Raw genomic sequence first — 14,494 nt, 5'->3', positions numbered from 1 at the left:
TAAACAAACCCAGTTTAACCACTGGTCGCTTCAGTGTGTTTATGTAACATAAGAACAAAATCTGTGTGTGTTTTCTCAGCTTTTAGCAGATTTGAGTGAAAGGAGTAGAGAGAGAGAGAGAGAGAGAGAGAGTCTGGAAAACCTGTAAAAGGTTTGGGGGTCAACACTGACTAATATAAGCTTAGAGTCCATTAGTGGATTATAACCATAAACTCTCCATGGCTACTGCATCTCTCTTGGATTAAAGTGTGTGTGAGAGTGAGAGAGAAAGAGAGAGAGAGAGTTAAGCTGAGTACATGAGGGTGAACAGAGAAAATTCAAAGGTAGAAGACAACACACTGCACATACTGACTGCACTGATAAACAGTCAGGTGGGAACAGTGGCAGCACTCTGGGTTGGCAGCTGGTTAAGGTGGTTTTGGTACAACTAAGCTCCGTCATCCAGCTGATAAAGTCTCTCACCAAAGGTAAGTGTGGACTTGCATATGACATGAAAAATAACTGTGTCTTCATCTGTGTATGTCATCCATACAGGACGCATTCCTTTATGAACAATGAAATATGTAAATCAAGATTTTAAATGAAAAAAAAATGAGCAGGAAACCTTTAGCTGTAATTAAACTGTGTGGGGTGTTGTGATGAAGTATTTTCATGCATATTCTATAAGTGTGTAACCACCATCTTCATTACTGTCAACCGTTAAAAGGGCTTAATTTGAGGCCTTTAGTTGTATTGGAAGTGCATTGTGTCTATGAGTGTCCTCACTAATGCTGGTTTTAGGTTTAGGTTAAGGATTAGGGTTAGGCCTTTAGTTGTGATGGTTAATGTTAGGGTAAGGGGCAATAGGAAGTGCATTATGTCAGTGAGTACTAAGTTGTTTAAACTTGTTAACAAAGGTAAAGGAAAACTTACTACACTCTTAGAAATAAAAGTGCTAAGTAGAGCCATATAAGGTTCTTCGGCTAGTCCTCATAGGAGAACCCTTTTTGGCTCAAGGTAGAACCTTTTTATAAAGGTTCCACCTGGAACCCTTTTGGAGGGTTCCACCAAGAACCCTTTTAAAACCATTATATTCAGGAAAGGGGTTTTAAAAGGTTCTCTGGATCAAAATGGTTCTTACTGGAACCATTAGTGTTACCAAGAATGGTTCCAGGTAGAACCTCAGCCCTTGTAGAAGTACCCTTATTTCTAAGAGTATATTGTATAAAAGACAAAGCAAAAAAACCTAAGTTTAATCAGAAGACCTAATGAACTTTCACAATATAAGGTGAATACTAATGTTGTTTTGACATTTTGGTTGATTTTCCTAGGTATTTAAGATTATTCAGATAACGTGTTTCATATGTGGATACCTTTGATAGGTTGTGGTTAAGGTTAGAGCAAGTCGCTTGGAAATTAATGTAAGTCAACGCAATTATAATAAGTGATTTTTGCGCACACACAACAATTAGTGATATAGTCAGAGCCTTATCTACCACCCTCCAGTTACATATCAATTTTCTTATGTGTGCGCACAGGAATCATGGATGTAGATGTGGAGGGGATTATCCAGTGCATCAAGCAGGGAGATGAGAGTGGTGTTCAGGCTCAGTTGCAGGAATTCAACAAAGAGGTAAGACCACACACACACACACACACACTCATATGTTGACCATTGATGATGCACTGCTGTGTGTTCCAAACCATGTTTGTCATCCATTCTCTCGCCACAGTTTGCCCAGTGCTTCTTCTTCGATGCGGAGGAAAGGGACAGACGGAAAGTAAGTTGGTTCACATAACTACAGCCAGCCAGTGTTCACCTTCTCTTCCACCCTCACCTCTATCCACCGTGTCACCCACCCCACCCACACTCCACCATCTGTCTGTGATTAGTAATAGTGCTGCATCAGGCCAATCCCTGATCCTCTCCTCTTGTATGATCGGGGCAGATTGAGCACAGGCGGCGCACAGTGATTAAATGACCAGCACGCCTGCATGTTCATCTGTTCAACACCTTCAGCAGACGTGGGGCCATATTCACAAAGCTTCTGCTTCTTCTGAAAATATGGGACTCCCTACTGTCTGAAAGTCATTCAGAAATCATTGGACGAGCAAAAATACGGTCACATTTCTGTGAAATGAAAGAAATCGAATAAATATAACCTGATGACAGTCAGCGACTGTGTTCTGGCATCTGGTTTTCATTTAGTTTCCAAACATGAATCGAATCAGTGTTAATAATAATTCTGTATTTGAACACACGTCTCTGCTGAAGGACACAGCATATTACGACAAATAATAATGTCTCTGTTCACTGAGTCCAAACAGAGGCAATAACATCAACAACCACTGCAGCTTTAACGTGTGATCTATGTTTAATTTAAGTTTTGAATTATTTATTTGTGTCAAACGTATACATTTTTATCAATTTAAGATCAACCTGTGAAGTTTATTTATTTGTTTTCATTTATAGTTGCATTTAAAATCTTTTCATGAAGTTAAATTAATTTAATGCATGATTTAATCCATCCTTCCATTATCTGTGGGTCTTTTATATTGCAGACAGTTTGGTCAGGTCATAGTGGGAAAAGCACAGGTTTATATCATCAAATGAATGATGGCTGAGTTCAGGGCTGAAACGATTACTAAATTAAGCGTCAACTATTTTGATAATCGATTATTGGATTTGAGTGTTTTCTAAAGAATTAAATGTAAATATGTTCTGGTTTCTTTACTCCACATAACAAAGAAATCTGAATCGTTTTGGTTTGTGAACAAAACAAGACATTTGAGAACATCGTCATTTCCAGGTTTGACAAACACTGATCAATGCTTTTCAGCATTTTCCGACATTTTCTGGAACAAACGATTACTCGATTAATCGAGAAAGATAATCGACAGATTACTCGATGATGAGAATAACACACGATCCTGACGTGAACATTTGTGATGTAAAGAATGACACCTGTGTTTTCCTTGCTGAAAAGGTGAGATAAGATAGTCTTTTACTATCATGTTTTAACATGATAGTAATGTTTTACTACATGTTAAAACATGTGGAAATGGCTGCTGTGGAAAAAAAGCTCTGTACCATGTTTGTTCTGAGGGTCACGAGGGAGCTGGGACCTGTCCCATCTCCAAGTGAGAGACAGTTATAGGTTTAGTCGATCACTTATTTCTAGTCTAATTTCAGCAGTTTTATACACATTCAATCTGATAAATAAGCTGCTGTTCTTTCTGTCCTCGTTCTTTCTGAATATTGGCCCCTGATTCAGATGTTGTTTTATCATCAAATATGTCATATTAATATCTCTATGTATGTTTTCTTTGTCTTGTGCTGCACTGCTCATTACATCGGATTCATCCGCCTCCTAAAAGAAAAAGAAACTTGAAGAGGTAAAAAAAAAAGAGAGATGACACATACACATACAGTAAGAACAGTGTAAAAAGAAAATGGTTGACACATTAAAAAATATATATATATGACCCCACCTGGTAACACCTGAACTGTATTAATTTATGTGTTACCAGTAATCTATGACCTGAAATGTTTGTGACAAAATGATGATGTCATTGATTCTATCATCAGTTCAGGAAGAATAAAGTGAAGGAGTGTGCTGATTCTGACTCTGAGTGTGATGAGTATGACCAGGAGAATCGAGGCCTCATCCTCAGACAAGTGAGTGGCACCGTTATACACTTTGTGTGTGTATACAGTATGTATGCTCTTTTTAAGTTAAGGTTCTCGTCCACTGGTAGTTGAAAATATAAAATAATCTGTGAAGAGACATGTTTATTTGTATTTATGTGCTGTTGAGGATGAATTTTCTGATTGTGGTCTGTTACATTGGCCCTTTAAGAATGACATCTATGCCTTAGTCAAGTCGTTTATTTATAAAGCACAAAAACAACCTCAGTTGAACCAAAGTGCTGCACAGTTATTTTAATACAATATAATCACACACAATATAATAATAAATAAAAACAATAAAGGAATAGTGAGAGCTCAGTTTAAAACAAAAACAAAAATAAGAATAAAAAACAAATAAAAAGTAAAAAATAAAATAAATAAAGTAGTAAAGCCAAGGATTATCGCCTAGCTGGGACTGAACGCCAGGGAAAAAAGATAGGTTTTTAGTAGTGTTTTGAAAGTGCTCAACAGACTGTGCAGCTCTAACTTGGAAAGGTAGGCTGTTTGGGGGCCACCACTGAGAAGGCTCTGTCCCCACGGGTAGAGGGTCTGGACCGTGGTACTGCCAGAAGCAGCTGGTTTGTTGACCAAAGTGCTCTGGAGGTACTGTGAGGCTGTACGAGCTCTGATAGGTAAGATGGTGCCAGACCATTTAAACACTTAAAAAACTATTAATAAAACCTTGAACTGGATCCTAAAATGAACAGGCAGCCAGTGCAAAGATGCAAGGACAGGACTGATATGATCACGCCGTTTCTTTCCAGTCAGCAGGCGGGCGGCTGCGTTTTGAACCACCTGTAAACGGTGCAGTGCTGACTGGTCGAGACCAACAAACAAAGAGTTGCAGTAGTCTAACCGTGAAGTAATAAACGTGTGAATGACTTTCTCGAGATCATTCCTGGGGAGATAAGCCTTTACTTTTGCTAATAATCTTAGCTGGAAGAAGCTTACTTTCACAATGGAGCTGATCTGCTTCTCGAACCTAAAGTCACTGTCCAAAATAACACCAAGGTTCCTTGCAGATGGGTGACAGTAAGGCTTCAGGATGCCTATGGCACTGTCATAGCCATCTAAGAAGTTTTGTCGCCCAAATAAAATAATCTCAGTTTTATCATTGTTCATGGAGAGAAAGTTCACCTCCAGATTTACTGTATAGAAAATAAAGAAGAGACTATTTTATCCAATGTAATGATTCACTTGTGCTCACATGGCACAGATCTGTGCCTCAGGTGCAGCCATGGTAAATTGGAATAATACACAACCTCCTTATATGGACATCCTTGGGTTAATAATTGTGCAAAAGTCACTAAATAGACATACAAACGAGCCAAGTGAACTTTGATGTATTTCCGAATTGGATTTTAAACATTTTGAGTACTTTTTGCTCAGGTGTGTTTATATAGTTGGTGAAAATATATATTTTTCTTCAGATGATCTACGTTGGCCTCTGTATGTATGTTTATATCATAGTAAAGCAGCCTAAATGCTCTGTGTTCTAATGGTTGATAAACAAATCAACCTTTAAAGAATGAACTGTCTGCATCTCTTTCCTCAGAACTTAGCCGTTGTCCTTGTGAGATTCATCAGATCAGAGATGAGATGTAGTCTCTTGAGAGTCTCTGTTCACACCCTGAGGATCCTGTCCAGAGACAAAAAGGTCCTGGCTCCCCTGGTGACAGACGGCGCCCTGCTGACTCTGGCCAAGCTCGCTGGTCTGACCACAAGTGATGCCAGTGAGGAAGCCAGTGAAGAAGCCAGTGACCCTGACTCAACTTTCTACGACAGCATCATTGCGTCCCTTGCCGAGGCCAAGGTCTTGCAGAGTCGCACCAATGAGGACGAAGGTGAAGGCGCCGAAGCCGCTGACCAAAACGTCTTCGATGAGGAGGACACCAAGAGCGACGTCAGCAGAGCCAACAGTGGAGACGTGGACAGCATCAGCTGGTCAGGGAGCCACAGGACCAGCATCAACGACATGCACCGCGGGAGCATCCATTACAGGGTCCTGGAGCCAGGAAGGAGGGACCGCAGAGAGAGCAAGATGGAGGGGGGAGAGGAAGGGGAGGAGGTGGAAGGAGAGTCAGGAGAGGAGGCTGCGAGAAAAGAGGCCATGAAGGTGTTGTGTAATGTGGTGTACAACAGCGCCTGGGCTCAGGAGAGGTTCAGTGCTCTCAGGTGTGCTCACCAAACACACACACACACACACATGGAGACACTTTTCTTTTCATAGAGATGTAAACTGCAACACAAAGTGTGTTACACAATAACCTAAAAAACTATTATTATTATTATTATTATTATTATTATTGTTGTTATAAATGGCTTAAAATAGTCAAATAGATGAATACAATAGATACTACTTAGAGAGAAGAAATAATCTATTAAAGGAAAATAAGAATGAATGAAATCAGCATAAACAGACTAAAAATAATAAATAATACGATATAATATAATATAATATGAATAAATAAAGCTGGGATTTGAGTGTACTTTCGGAAATAAGAACATTCTGTGCCACCCTGGGTTCTGTAGGAATCTGTTCCACAAACACGATCAGGAGTAACTCAAAGCTGCCTTTCTGTTAGTTTTAGTTTTTACTCTGGATGACGATGAAAAGGCCAGAACCAGACGATCTGAGGGTTCTAGAATGGCTCGTATAAGGTCAAAGCAAGTGAATAAAAATGAAGGCCAAAGACCATTAAGAGGTTTAAAAACCAATCACAAAAATGGATGCTGAAATCTCTCAGGTAGTCAGAGCAGATGTGACCTGTGCTCGCTGTCTGGTGGTGAAAACACAGCTGCCATCAGGAAAATCAGATTTTAAGGTGTCTGCTTAAGTCTAATATGTTTTAAGAATAAGTTCATCTGTTTTCTGCAGTTACACAGCACTCAGTGACTGACAGTGGTGAATTGCTTCCTCTCACCAAAGTTCATGAAGAAAATCAGTGTTTTTAGCTTGAGCTGACACAGGAGCTGCTGGTCTACTGCTGATCTTGTTTGGTCAGTCTGTGTCACTGAGGTAAATCCAATCAAAGGGGTTTAAACACCGACATCACAAAATAACACATTTGGATGGAGGCAACGATGGATTCAAAATGACTTGGTGGTGTTGAATGATTGATGATTTTCTCTATGGGCTTTGGTTGTGGGGGAGGGAGTGATTTACCTAGTATTAGAATTGGAATGAGTTATTTTTGCACATATGAGCGATAATGAATTTAACCCATTTTTATAGTGAACACACACAAAGTGGGCACAGGAGCAGTGGGCAACAATGGGGGACATGGTCCAGGATTTTAAATTTAAGCCCGATTCCTTTCCTCTCTACCTTTTTGTAGACTCTGTTTTCTGCAGAGAAAGCAGTGGCTTGGCCTCTGCTGATCTGTTTACTCATGTTGTCACAAGCTCATGCTCGTTCTCTGACAGACTCCTTGTTAAATAAAAAAAAAACTCAGATGGAAAGTTTCTTTGTTACTCAGAGTCTGAGCCTTCATCTGATCTGTGGTTAAATCAATATAAATGGACCTCTTCTCTCATCAGGCTTATCAGTGGCCTCCTCCAGTGTCTGTCCTCCAGCATCAGCTGCTCGTCTCCCTCCAGTGTTCAGTTCTATGAACTGCGCCTCATGTTCCTCACCACTGCTTTAAGGCCGGAGCTCAGCACTCAGCTGCAGCAGGTAAGTTCATTCTACTCCAGAAATCCCTGATTCTGTTCATATAAGCAAGTCTCTAACAGTGCCTCTAGCGCTGGCATTGTTCTCATTCTCACACTCATTATTTGACTCTCTCAGGAGGGAGGGTTGTCCATCCTCACAGCCGCCTTGGAGAGGTGCCTGGAGGTTCAATGGAAGGACCAGTATGTGTGTGAGCTGGACCACACAGCAAACCCCATCTCTCTGGACGCTTCTCAGCAAATCACAGAGATACTGAAAATCCTCTTTAACATCACCTACAGCAGCCACAGACAAGAGCCCAGTGAGGTCAGTTTCAGTGTCAGTGTTCTGGCTCTAAAATCACTGACCTTCTACACTTGTTTGAAGTCAGGAAGAGTGGAGTCATCTCAAGAGCCCACTCTGTTTCTGACCTTTAGCTCCTTTAGATTGTCTTGTATTTGTGTATTTCGCCTCCTGCTACTGAGACGACGGTGGAGGGTTTCAGCTGGAGGGTTGTGGGGTTTTGATTCTCGGCTCTGCTGGTCTACATGTCAATGTGTCCTTGGGCAAGACACTTCATGGCTGTGTGAGCAGGGTGTGAGAATAGGTATAACAAAGATGTGTGATAGAAAATGTGCTCTATGAATGTGTGAGTGAATGTCAAAAACTATAGTTTAAAGCAGCTTTAAGTGACTAGAAAAGCACTAAATAAATGCAGATCATTCACCATGTAAAGAGGTTATGTACACACCAATGACAGTTTCAGCTATAAACTAAAATATAGTCGTCAGATTTGGATTGTTTGTCATTGACTAATTATTTGAGCATTTTCATTATACTGAAAATAAAAATACAGTAGTTTATTTTCATACATTTGTTGGTTGGGTATTTTATTTTAAAACACATTTAGATGGTAGATTGGTAACTTTACATTGACCACAGGTGTGAGTGTGAATGTGTGAATGTGAGAGCGAATGGTTATTGTCTCTTTGTATTTGCCTTGTGATGGACCATTGACAGGTCCAGGGTGTGACCAAATAAATGAATAAATGAATGATTGAATTAATTAATTAATTCAATCATTCACTGAGAACTGACCTGTTTGTTATGATTTCTCCTCTGTCAGGATGACGCAGCTCTTTACCGACACCTAGTGGCAATCCTACGTCTCTGCCTGATGAGGAAGTGCATGCTGTCAGATGACACTGATGAACTGCAGGGGTGAGACATTGATATGACATCATTACCAGAAATGAAGATGGACAGGAAAAACTGTATTGTTAATAACATCAATCATTTATTTTTATTTTCTATATGTTTGTAGTATTTTCAGTGCTTTTCTTTGATTTGATTCCTCAAACAAAGCAAACACTAACAAACACAAATGTCTCTCAACATGTTGCCTTTCATTATCCTTTTGAATGTAATATTAGATTTAGTTTCTTTGGCTTTTATTCCATAAACTGATTCCTTTTCCATCATTTTAGTTTTGAATGTGGGGTTTTCTTTCATGTTCTCTCTTCCTTTTGAATCATAATGACCATGGCCGGCCCAAGCCTTGATGGGGCCCTAAGCTGAATTTTATTTTGGGGTCCCCTCTCCCACCACCTCAGAGTAGCCCATTTCTGACTCTTTAACATGCAACATTAATCACATTAATTATAGTTTTATAGTAGTGTTATTTACACCAGACCAGTGTTTGTTTACCCTTAGAGGTTGGTCAAATCACAAATCTCAAGTGTGGTGATACTAAACGTGAATTAAACAAGTTTAATGGCGTAGATTTTTTACATTTAAAACAGATGTGCAAATGTATACATTTATCTAAAGATATGTTTAATATTTAATATGTTTCTTCTCACACACCCTTAGTGCTTAGTTGCCTTCTGACTTGGCTCATATAAGGACTTATTTCAAATATTTTCTAAATATTGGAGAGAAAAAAATTTATTATGAGCTTTATACAAAATAAAACTGACTGAACTTTAACTGACTGAATGAATAATGGGTTGGATGAATCTCTGTATCTGATTCTTATGGCTTGTTTCCGCAAAATAAATATAAAATGAGTACGTGTTCAGTACAGTAGGCCATATATATAGCACAATCATTATAATGTTTTTAATGTTTCAGTATCTAATGGATCCTTTACTTTTGTTTCCAAACGTGAGCCCACAGTGTCAGTAAAAACGTTGTGCTCTGAATGCCACAGTCACACGGTGAACCTGCTCTCAGCGCTGCCTCTGCAGTGCCTGGATGCGCTGCTGCTGGCGGCTCCAGAGCCGGGCTCAGAGCAGTGTCAGGGGGTCAACATGGACTGTGTGCACACGCTGCTAATGTTCATGGAGAGACGGCTCGAGTCGGTGAGTGAAGGGCCCGCGTGTTTGGAGCCAATCCATGTGTGCTTTACGAGGAGTATGTGACTGACTTTGATTTTCAGGGCGATAAGATGAAAGAGAAGCTGACACCAGTCCTCAACCTGCTGACAGAGAGCTGCAGGTCCCACAGAGAAACACGACACTTCATCAGGCAACACGTAATTAACTCCTTCAAGACCTTCTGGAAAATTGGTTCTCAAAGTGCGGCCCGGGGGCCAATGGCGGCCCGCAGAAACATTTCTAGCGGCCCTGCAATGAATTACAGTTGATAGATTTAATCCAGGAGCTACTAAGCTTGTTAAATGTTTATTAGACATTACTGGATACAGACCAATAAGTGTAAACAAAAATACTGGGTATTTACCTGGTTTTCTTTTAGTGGATTTTAGTGTATTATTGGGTTATAAGCTGGTAATAAGCAGGTAGCTACAGCCCCCAATTACTAGCTATTTACTCAGTAAATATATGGTAACAGAAATGTGTTACTTGGTATTAACCTGTAATTAGAAGCTAAGAACAATGGCCAAAATACTGGGTAATTACCCAGTAAATTATAAAGTGTTATTATATTAATGCTTAAAGGTGCATTATATAATAAATTTAAAGCAACTGGCCATAAAATCCTCCTAATATGTCACAGAGACTCAGGAATAATGTTCATATAACAAACTGAACTCACCAACAACAACAGTACAGACAAAATATTTGCATTAAAAACAATATTTTGCAGACTGAAAATCATGTTTATGTTTTGAAATCATGTTTTGGCATGTGGCGCCACCTACCGCCGTCTACCAATCATTGCAGTCAGTAGAGTCTCAGCTGCCGAGCAACCACGGGTTGTCAGTTACGTCAGAAAACGAAACCTAAAAGACCTCGGTATTTTGAATTTGAATGTAGTAACCATTTTTGGCCACATTCTTACATATGGCACCTTTGAAGTACATTATAGTAACGCTTATATTACTTAACGCTAAACTGTAGAACTGCAATCTGGTCATTAGAATGATTACAAATGGGATTTCTTTCTGGGGTTTTTTTCCTTTGGCGTCCCTCAGTCCAACGGTGGGTTCCTAAATTGGCCCTCAGGTATCAAAACTTTGAGAACCCCTGTTCTAGAAAATTGCAAACAATATAATTTGTCACTTCATCTCCACGGTTAGATCCTGCCTCCTCTGACCGATGTGTCACACAGACCAGAGGAAGGTTCCACAGTGAAGAGTCGTCTGATCCGCCTCATGACTCACCTGGACACTGACCTCAAACACTGTGCTGCTGACCTCATCTTTGTGCTCTGCAAGGAAAACGGTGAGAGGAGATACTTTCACATATTTAGCAGGAAAAGCTCTTGCATGGAGTTTCATGCTGCTTTCCATTTACATCCGAACTGCACAAAAGACCATGGACGCGTACTTATTCCAGGCTAGCCAATTTTTTAGCAACACCGTTTGATAACCTCTACACAGTATTTGGCACACACCAACAGTGTAACCATGTGTACAACTGATTTACTTTGACTCAAATACATACAATAAATATAACAGTTTTCTTGGGGCAGCCATAATTGGAATCCTAACTCAGGTGATGTGAGGTCACTCCAACTTCCAATGTAAATGGAATGTAACCCCGTTCTCGTCACGTCACATAAATGTTACACACAAAATACTCACTTAATAACCTTACCTTTGTATTTGATTGTTCAGATTGACCTCAGTGACACAAACTCACAAGGCAGCAGTAGATCAGCAGCTGATCTTGAGCTAAAAATATTGATTTCTCGGTTAACTTTTGTGAGAAAAATGCCACATACTCCAGTTTCAAGTCAGTAAAAGTGTTTTAACCACAAGATAGAGCAGTGGAAATATTATAGAGGTATTGAGGAAGTAGATTTTATTAGGTGAGTCAGTGACTAAAATCAGTTTTTCTAAGAAGGCCATGTTTTCAGTCAGCACTGCCTGTCTGTACAACAAAGCACTTTAACAAAACATTAACTATCCCTTTAATTTCTCTGGATATGATCCTAAACTAGAACATCCTTTGTTCTTTATTCCATCTTCTTCCAGTGAGGCGTTATGTGAAGTACACGGGTTATGGTAACGCAGCAGGCCTGCTGGCCACCAGGGGTTTGCTGAGCGGTCAAAGGCCCAGGATCTTCAACTCAGACACTCGCTACTCAAGCGACTCAGACTCCGACACTGAGGAGTACCGGAAAGTCAAAGATCGGGTCAATCCTGTGACCGGGCGGCTGGAGGCAGAGCAGTCTGACCCGATGGAGGGAATGACGGAGGAGGAGAAGGAAGAGGAGGCCAAGAAGCTGATCACACTCTTCAGCAAACTGTCCAGGTCAGTCAAACACTTCATATGGAGTGGCACTCAGAGGCGATTCTAGAGTCTGTAGAGGCCCTAAACAAAAATTCCCAGGGGGCCCTTCCAACCAGTGTTCATCACCACTATGTTACAAATAATCTGACACCAACAAAAAATGTATGACATCAAAATATTTTAATTTTTTTTCAAACTGAATGAAATAACATGGAAAAACCTTGTAATTAAAAAGTATGTGAAAATATAAATGTAAAGAACAATAAAATACTGTAAATAGCTTTTAAAAAACTAAGTAAAAAAATACATTACACTGTAAAGAACCCACATTATAAAACAATATAAATATATAGAACAATAAAATACTGTAAATAACTGAAAAAACATATATAAACTGAGTAAAAAAGATATGCATTACACTGTAAATAATCCTCCTGGCTGGTCAATGCACATCCCTCAGGCTCCGGGTGTCGGGGCCCCCTATCAGCTTGGGGCCCCAAGCAGTTGTTTGCCTTGCCTGTTCACAAGCTGCACCTCTGGTGGCATGATATAGCAACACATTTACAGCCCTATCTATCTACCCTATAACACCTGCCATCATTTGGAATTGGCAAACTAATTATTTCCTGTAATTGTATGCATGTTTTTAACACACATACACATACATTAACTACAAGGTTGGGAAAAGTCTGCAAATGTGTTTGGGGGACCCAAAAAAAATCTCCAGTGACACATCTGTGGGTCCCGACCAAGTGTTTTGAACCTTTAATTTTACCCAAAACATTTTACTTAATCAAAAGTAGAAAAGGTAAGATATTTAGTGGAATAGTTCAGTGTTGCTGTATGAGGTACTTATTTTAGCAGCTTAACTGTACACTATTTTAACAATAGATTCACTCCTTTATCTGAATATGATCATGTTATTATCTTCCACTAAATGCTGGACTTTGTGCCACTTTGTAATCCGTTTAATCTCCACAAAATTCCATGGAGAATTCCATAGAGAAAATCAATGATTTTTACATCACTGTTGATCCATTGCTGCCTTCTTTACTAAGTTCATCAGTGTCATTTTGTGACGTCAGTGTTTGAAATGCTCCGTTCAGGTTTACAGAAGTGAGTCTGTTTTTCCTGTTTTAAGTATGAGTAAAAAGAGAAACAAACCAAGTGCCTCAAGTTGCTGAAATGTCAAGTTGTCTTTTTGCACCCTGTGTTTCCAGGAGCAACATCATCCAGCCGATGCAGGTGAATTCAGAGGGGAAGCTGGTGCCACTGTCAGGACTCAGAGACCATTCCTTCTCAGAGGAGGAGAGGTCTGAGTCAGAGAACGATGGAGAGGCAGAGAAGGGAGACGAGAACTGAAACTACTACTATTTATGTATTTATTTATGTAAATAATCCAGTTTGAAATTGCATATCTGACATATTTGAACATGCGATTTGACATCTACCAAAACAGGTGCAGAGACATTATTTATAGAACAGAATCAATTGAAGAAAGGATGTTAAATGTGTTTTTCAAAATAATATTGATAATAATATGGAGTTGTAACACTGGCTTGACTGTCAGCAGCTCATCAGCTGGAACTGTTGTCTTAGCAACAAGTTAAAGTCCTAAAGTTCAGTTTAATTAACTCATGAAATCTTCACTCTTTGTTGTGCTGATGTATTTTAGTGTTTTTAAGATATCATTTTTTAGTCCCACTTCACAGACATTTACATAACTTCAAATTTATACCACACATGGGCTGTGACGCGTTGCCTCTATAGCGCCTCCTAATACGTTTTCATGGTTACAACCAAAGGATACTCCAGCCTCCTGGAACTTGGCATCCATAGCTGGTGGGATCGATTCTTATTTTTTATTGTTTGGCGCAGAAATTGGATTTTATGTGTGCAAGCTTGTGTCAGCGCCCCCTAGAGGGCAGCTTTAGCAGCTGTTGTGCCACTGGGCAGTGGCATACTATAATATAAATTCCACAATAGCTTGAAATTAAACGACCTTAGAGCCATTGTAGATCATTCATTTTTGTATTTGTATTCATGTACAGCTTTGGACATTTCCTTGTACAAGTTTATACAGGTGCATTTCAATAAACGTGCATTTATTTCAGTAATTCAACTCAAATAGTGAAACCCTGTATTATATAAACAGACTATTACTATTACACACAGACTGAAGTTGTTTAAGTCTTTGGTTGTTTTAATTTTTTGATTTTGGCTCACATTTAACAAGAATCCCAAATTCAGTATCTCAAAAAATTAGAATATGGTGAAAAAGTTCACTATTGACACTTTATGGTGTCTATGCCAATCAACTCAAAACACCTGCAAATATGTCCTGTGCCTTCAAAATGGTCTCAGTTTGATTCACAAGGCTACACAATCATGGAGAAGACTGCTGATATGACAGTTGTCATATCCAGAAGACAATCATTGACACCCTTCATAAGGAGGGTAAGCCACAAAAAA

The 14,494-nt window shown here is 39.5% G+C and overlaps 1 protein-coding gene across 1 annotated transcript; it reads left to right on the top strand.

Moving 5' to 3' along the window:
* Positions 1-1,522: 1,522 nt before the first annotated feature.
* On the top strand, positions 1,523-13,384 carry LOC310938831 (chaperone Ric-8A; the record flags this gene model as incomplete). The annotated part of the gene is made up of 13 exons (XM_083903456.1): positions 1,523-1,612; positions 1,713-1,760; positions 3,358-3,375; positions 3,569-3,658; positions 5,226-5,845; positions 7,211-7,346; positions 7,461-7,649; positions 8,449-8,543; positions 9,535-9,685; positions 9,763-9,858; positions 10,864-11,008; positions 11,764-12,043; positions 13,243-13,384. 13 exons carry the CDS (start codon positions 1,523-1,525, stop codon positions 13,382-13,384), a joined length of 2,100 nt encoding a protein of 699 aa, XP_083759582.1.
* Positions 13,385-14,494: the final 1,110 nt, after the last annotated feature.

Source organism: Microchirus variegatus (assembly GCF_963457635.1).
Source record: "Microchirus variegatus genome assembly, chromosome: 17".
NCBI classification, from domain to species: domain Eukaryota; kingdom Metazoa; phylum Chordata; class Actinopteri; order Pleuronectiformes; family Soleidae; genus Microchirus; species Microchirus variegatus.
Note: the sequence above shows the minus strand (reverse complement) of the source record. Positions and strands in the feature narration are given on the sequence as shown.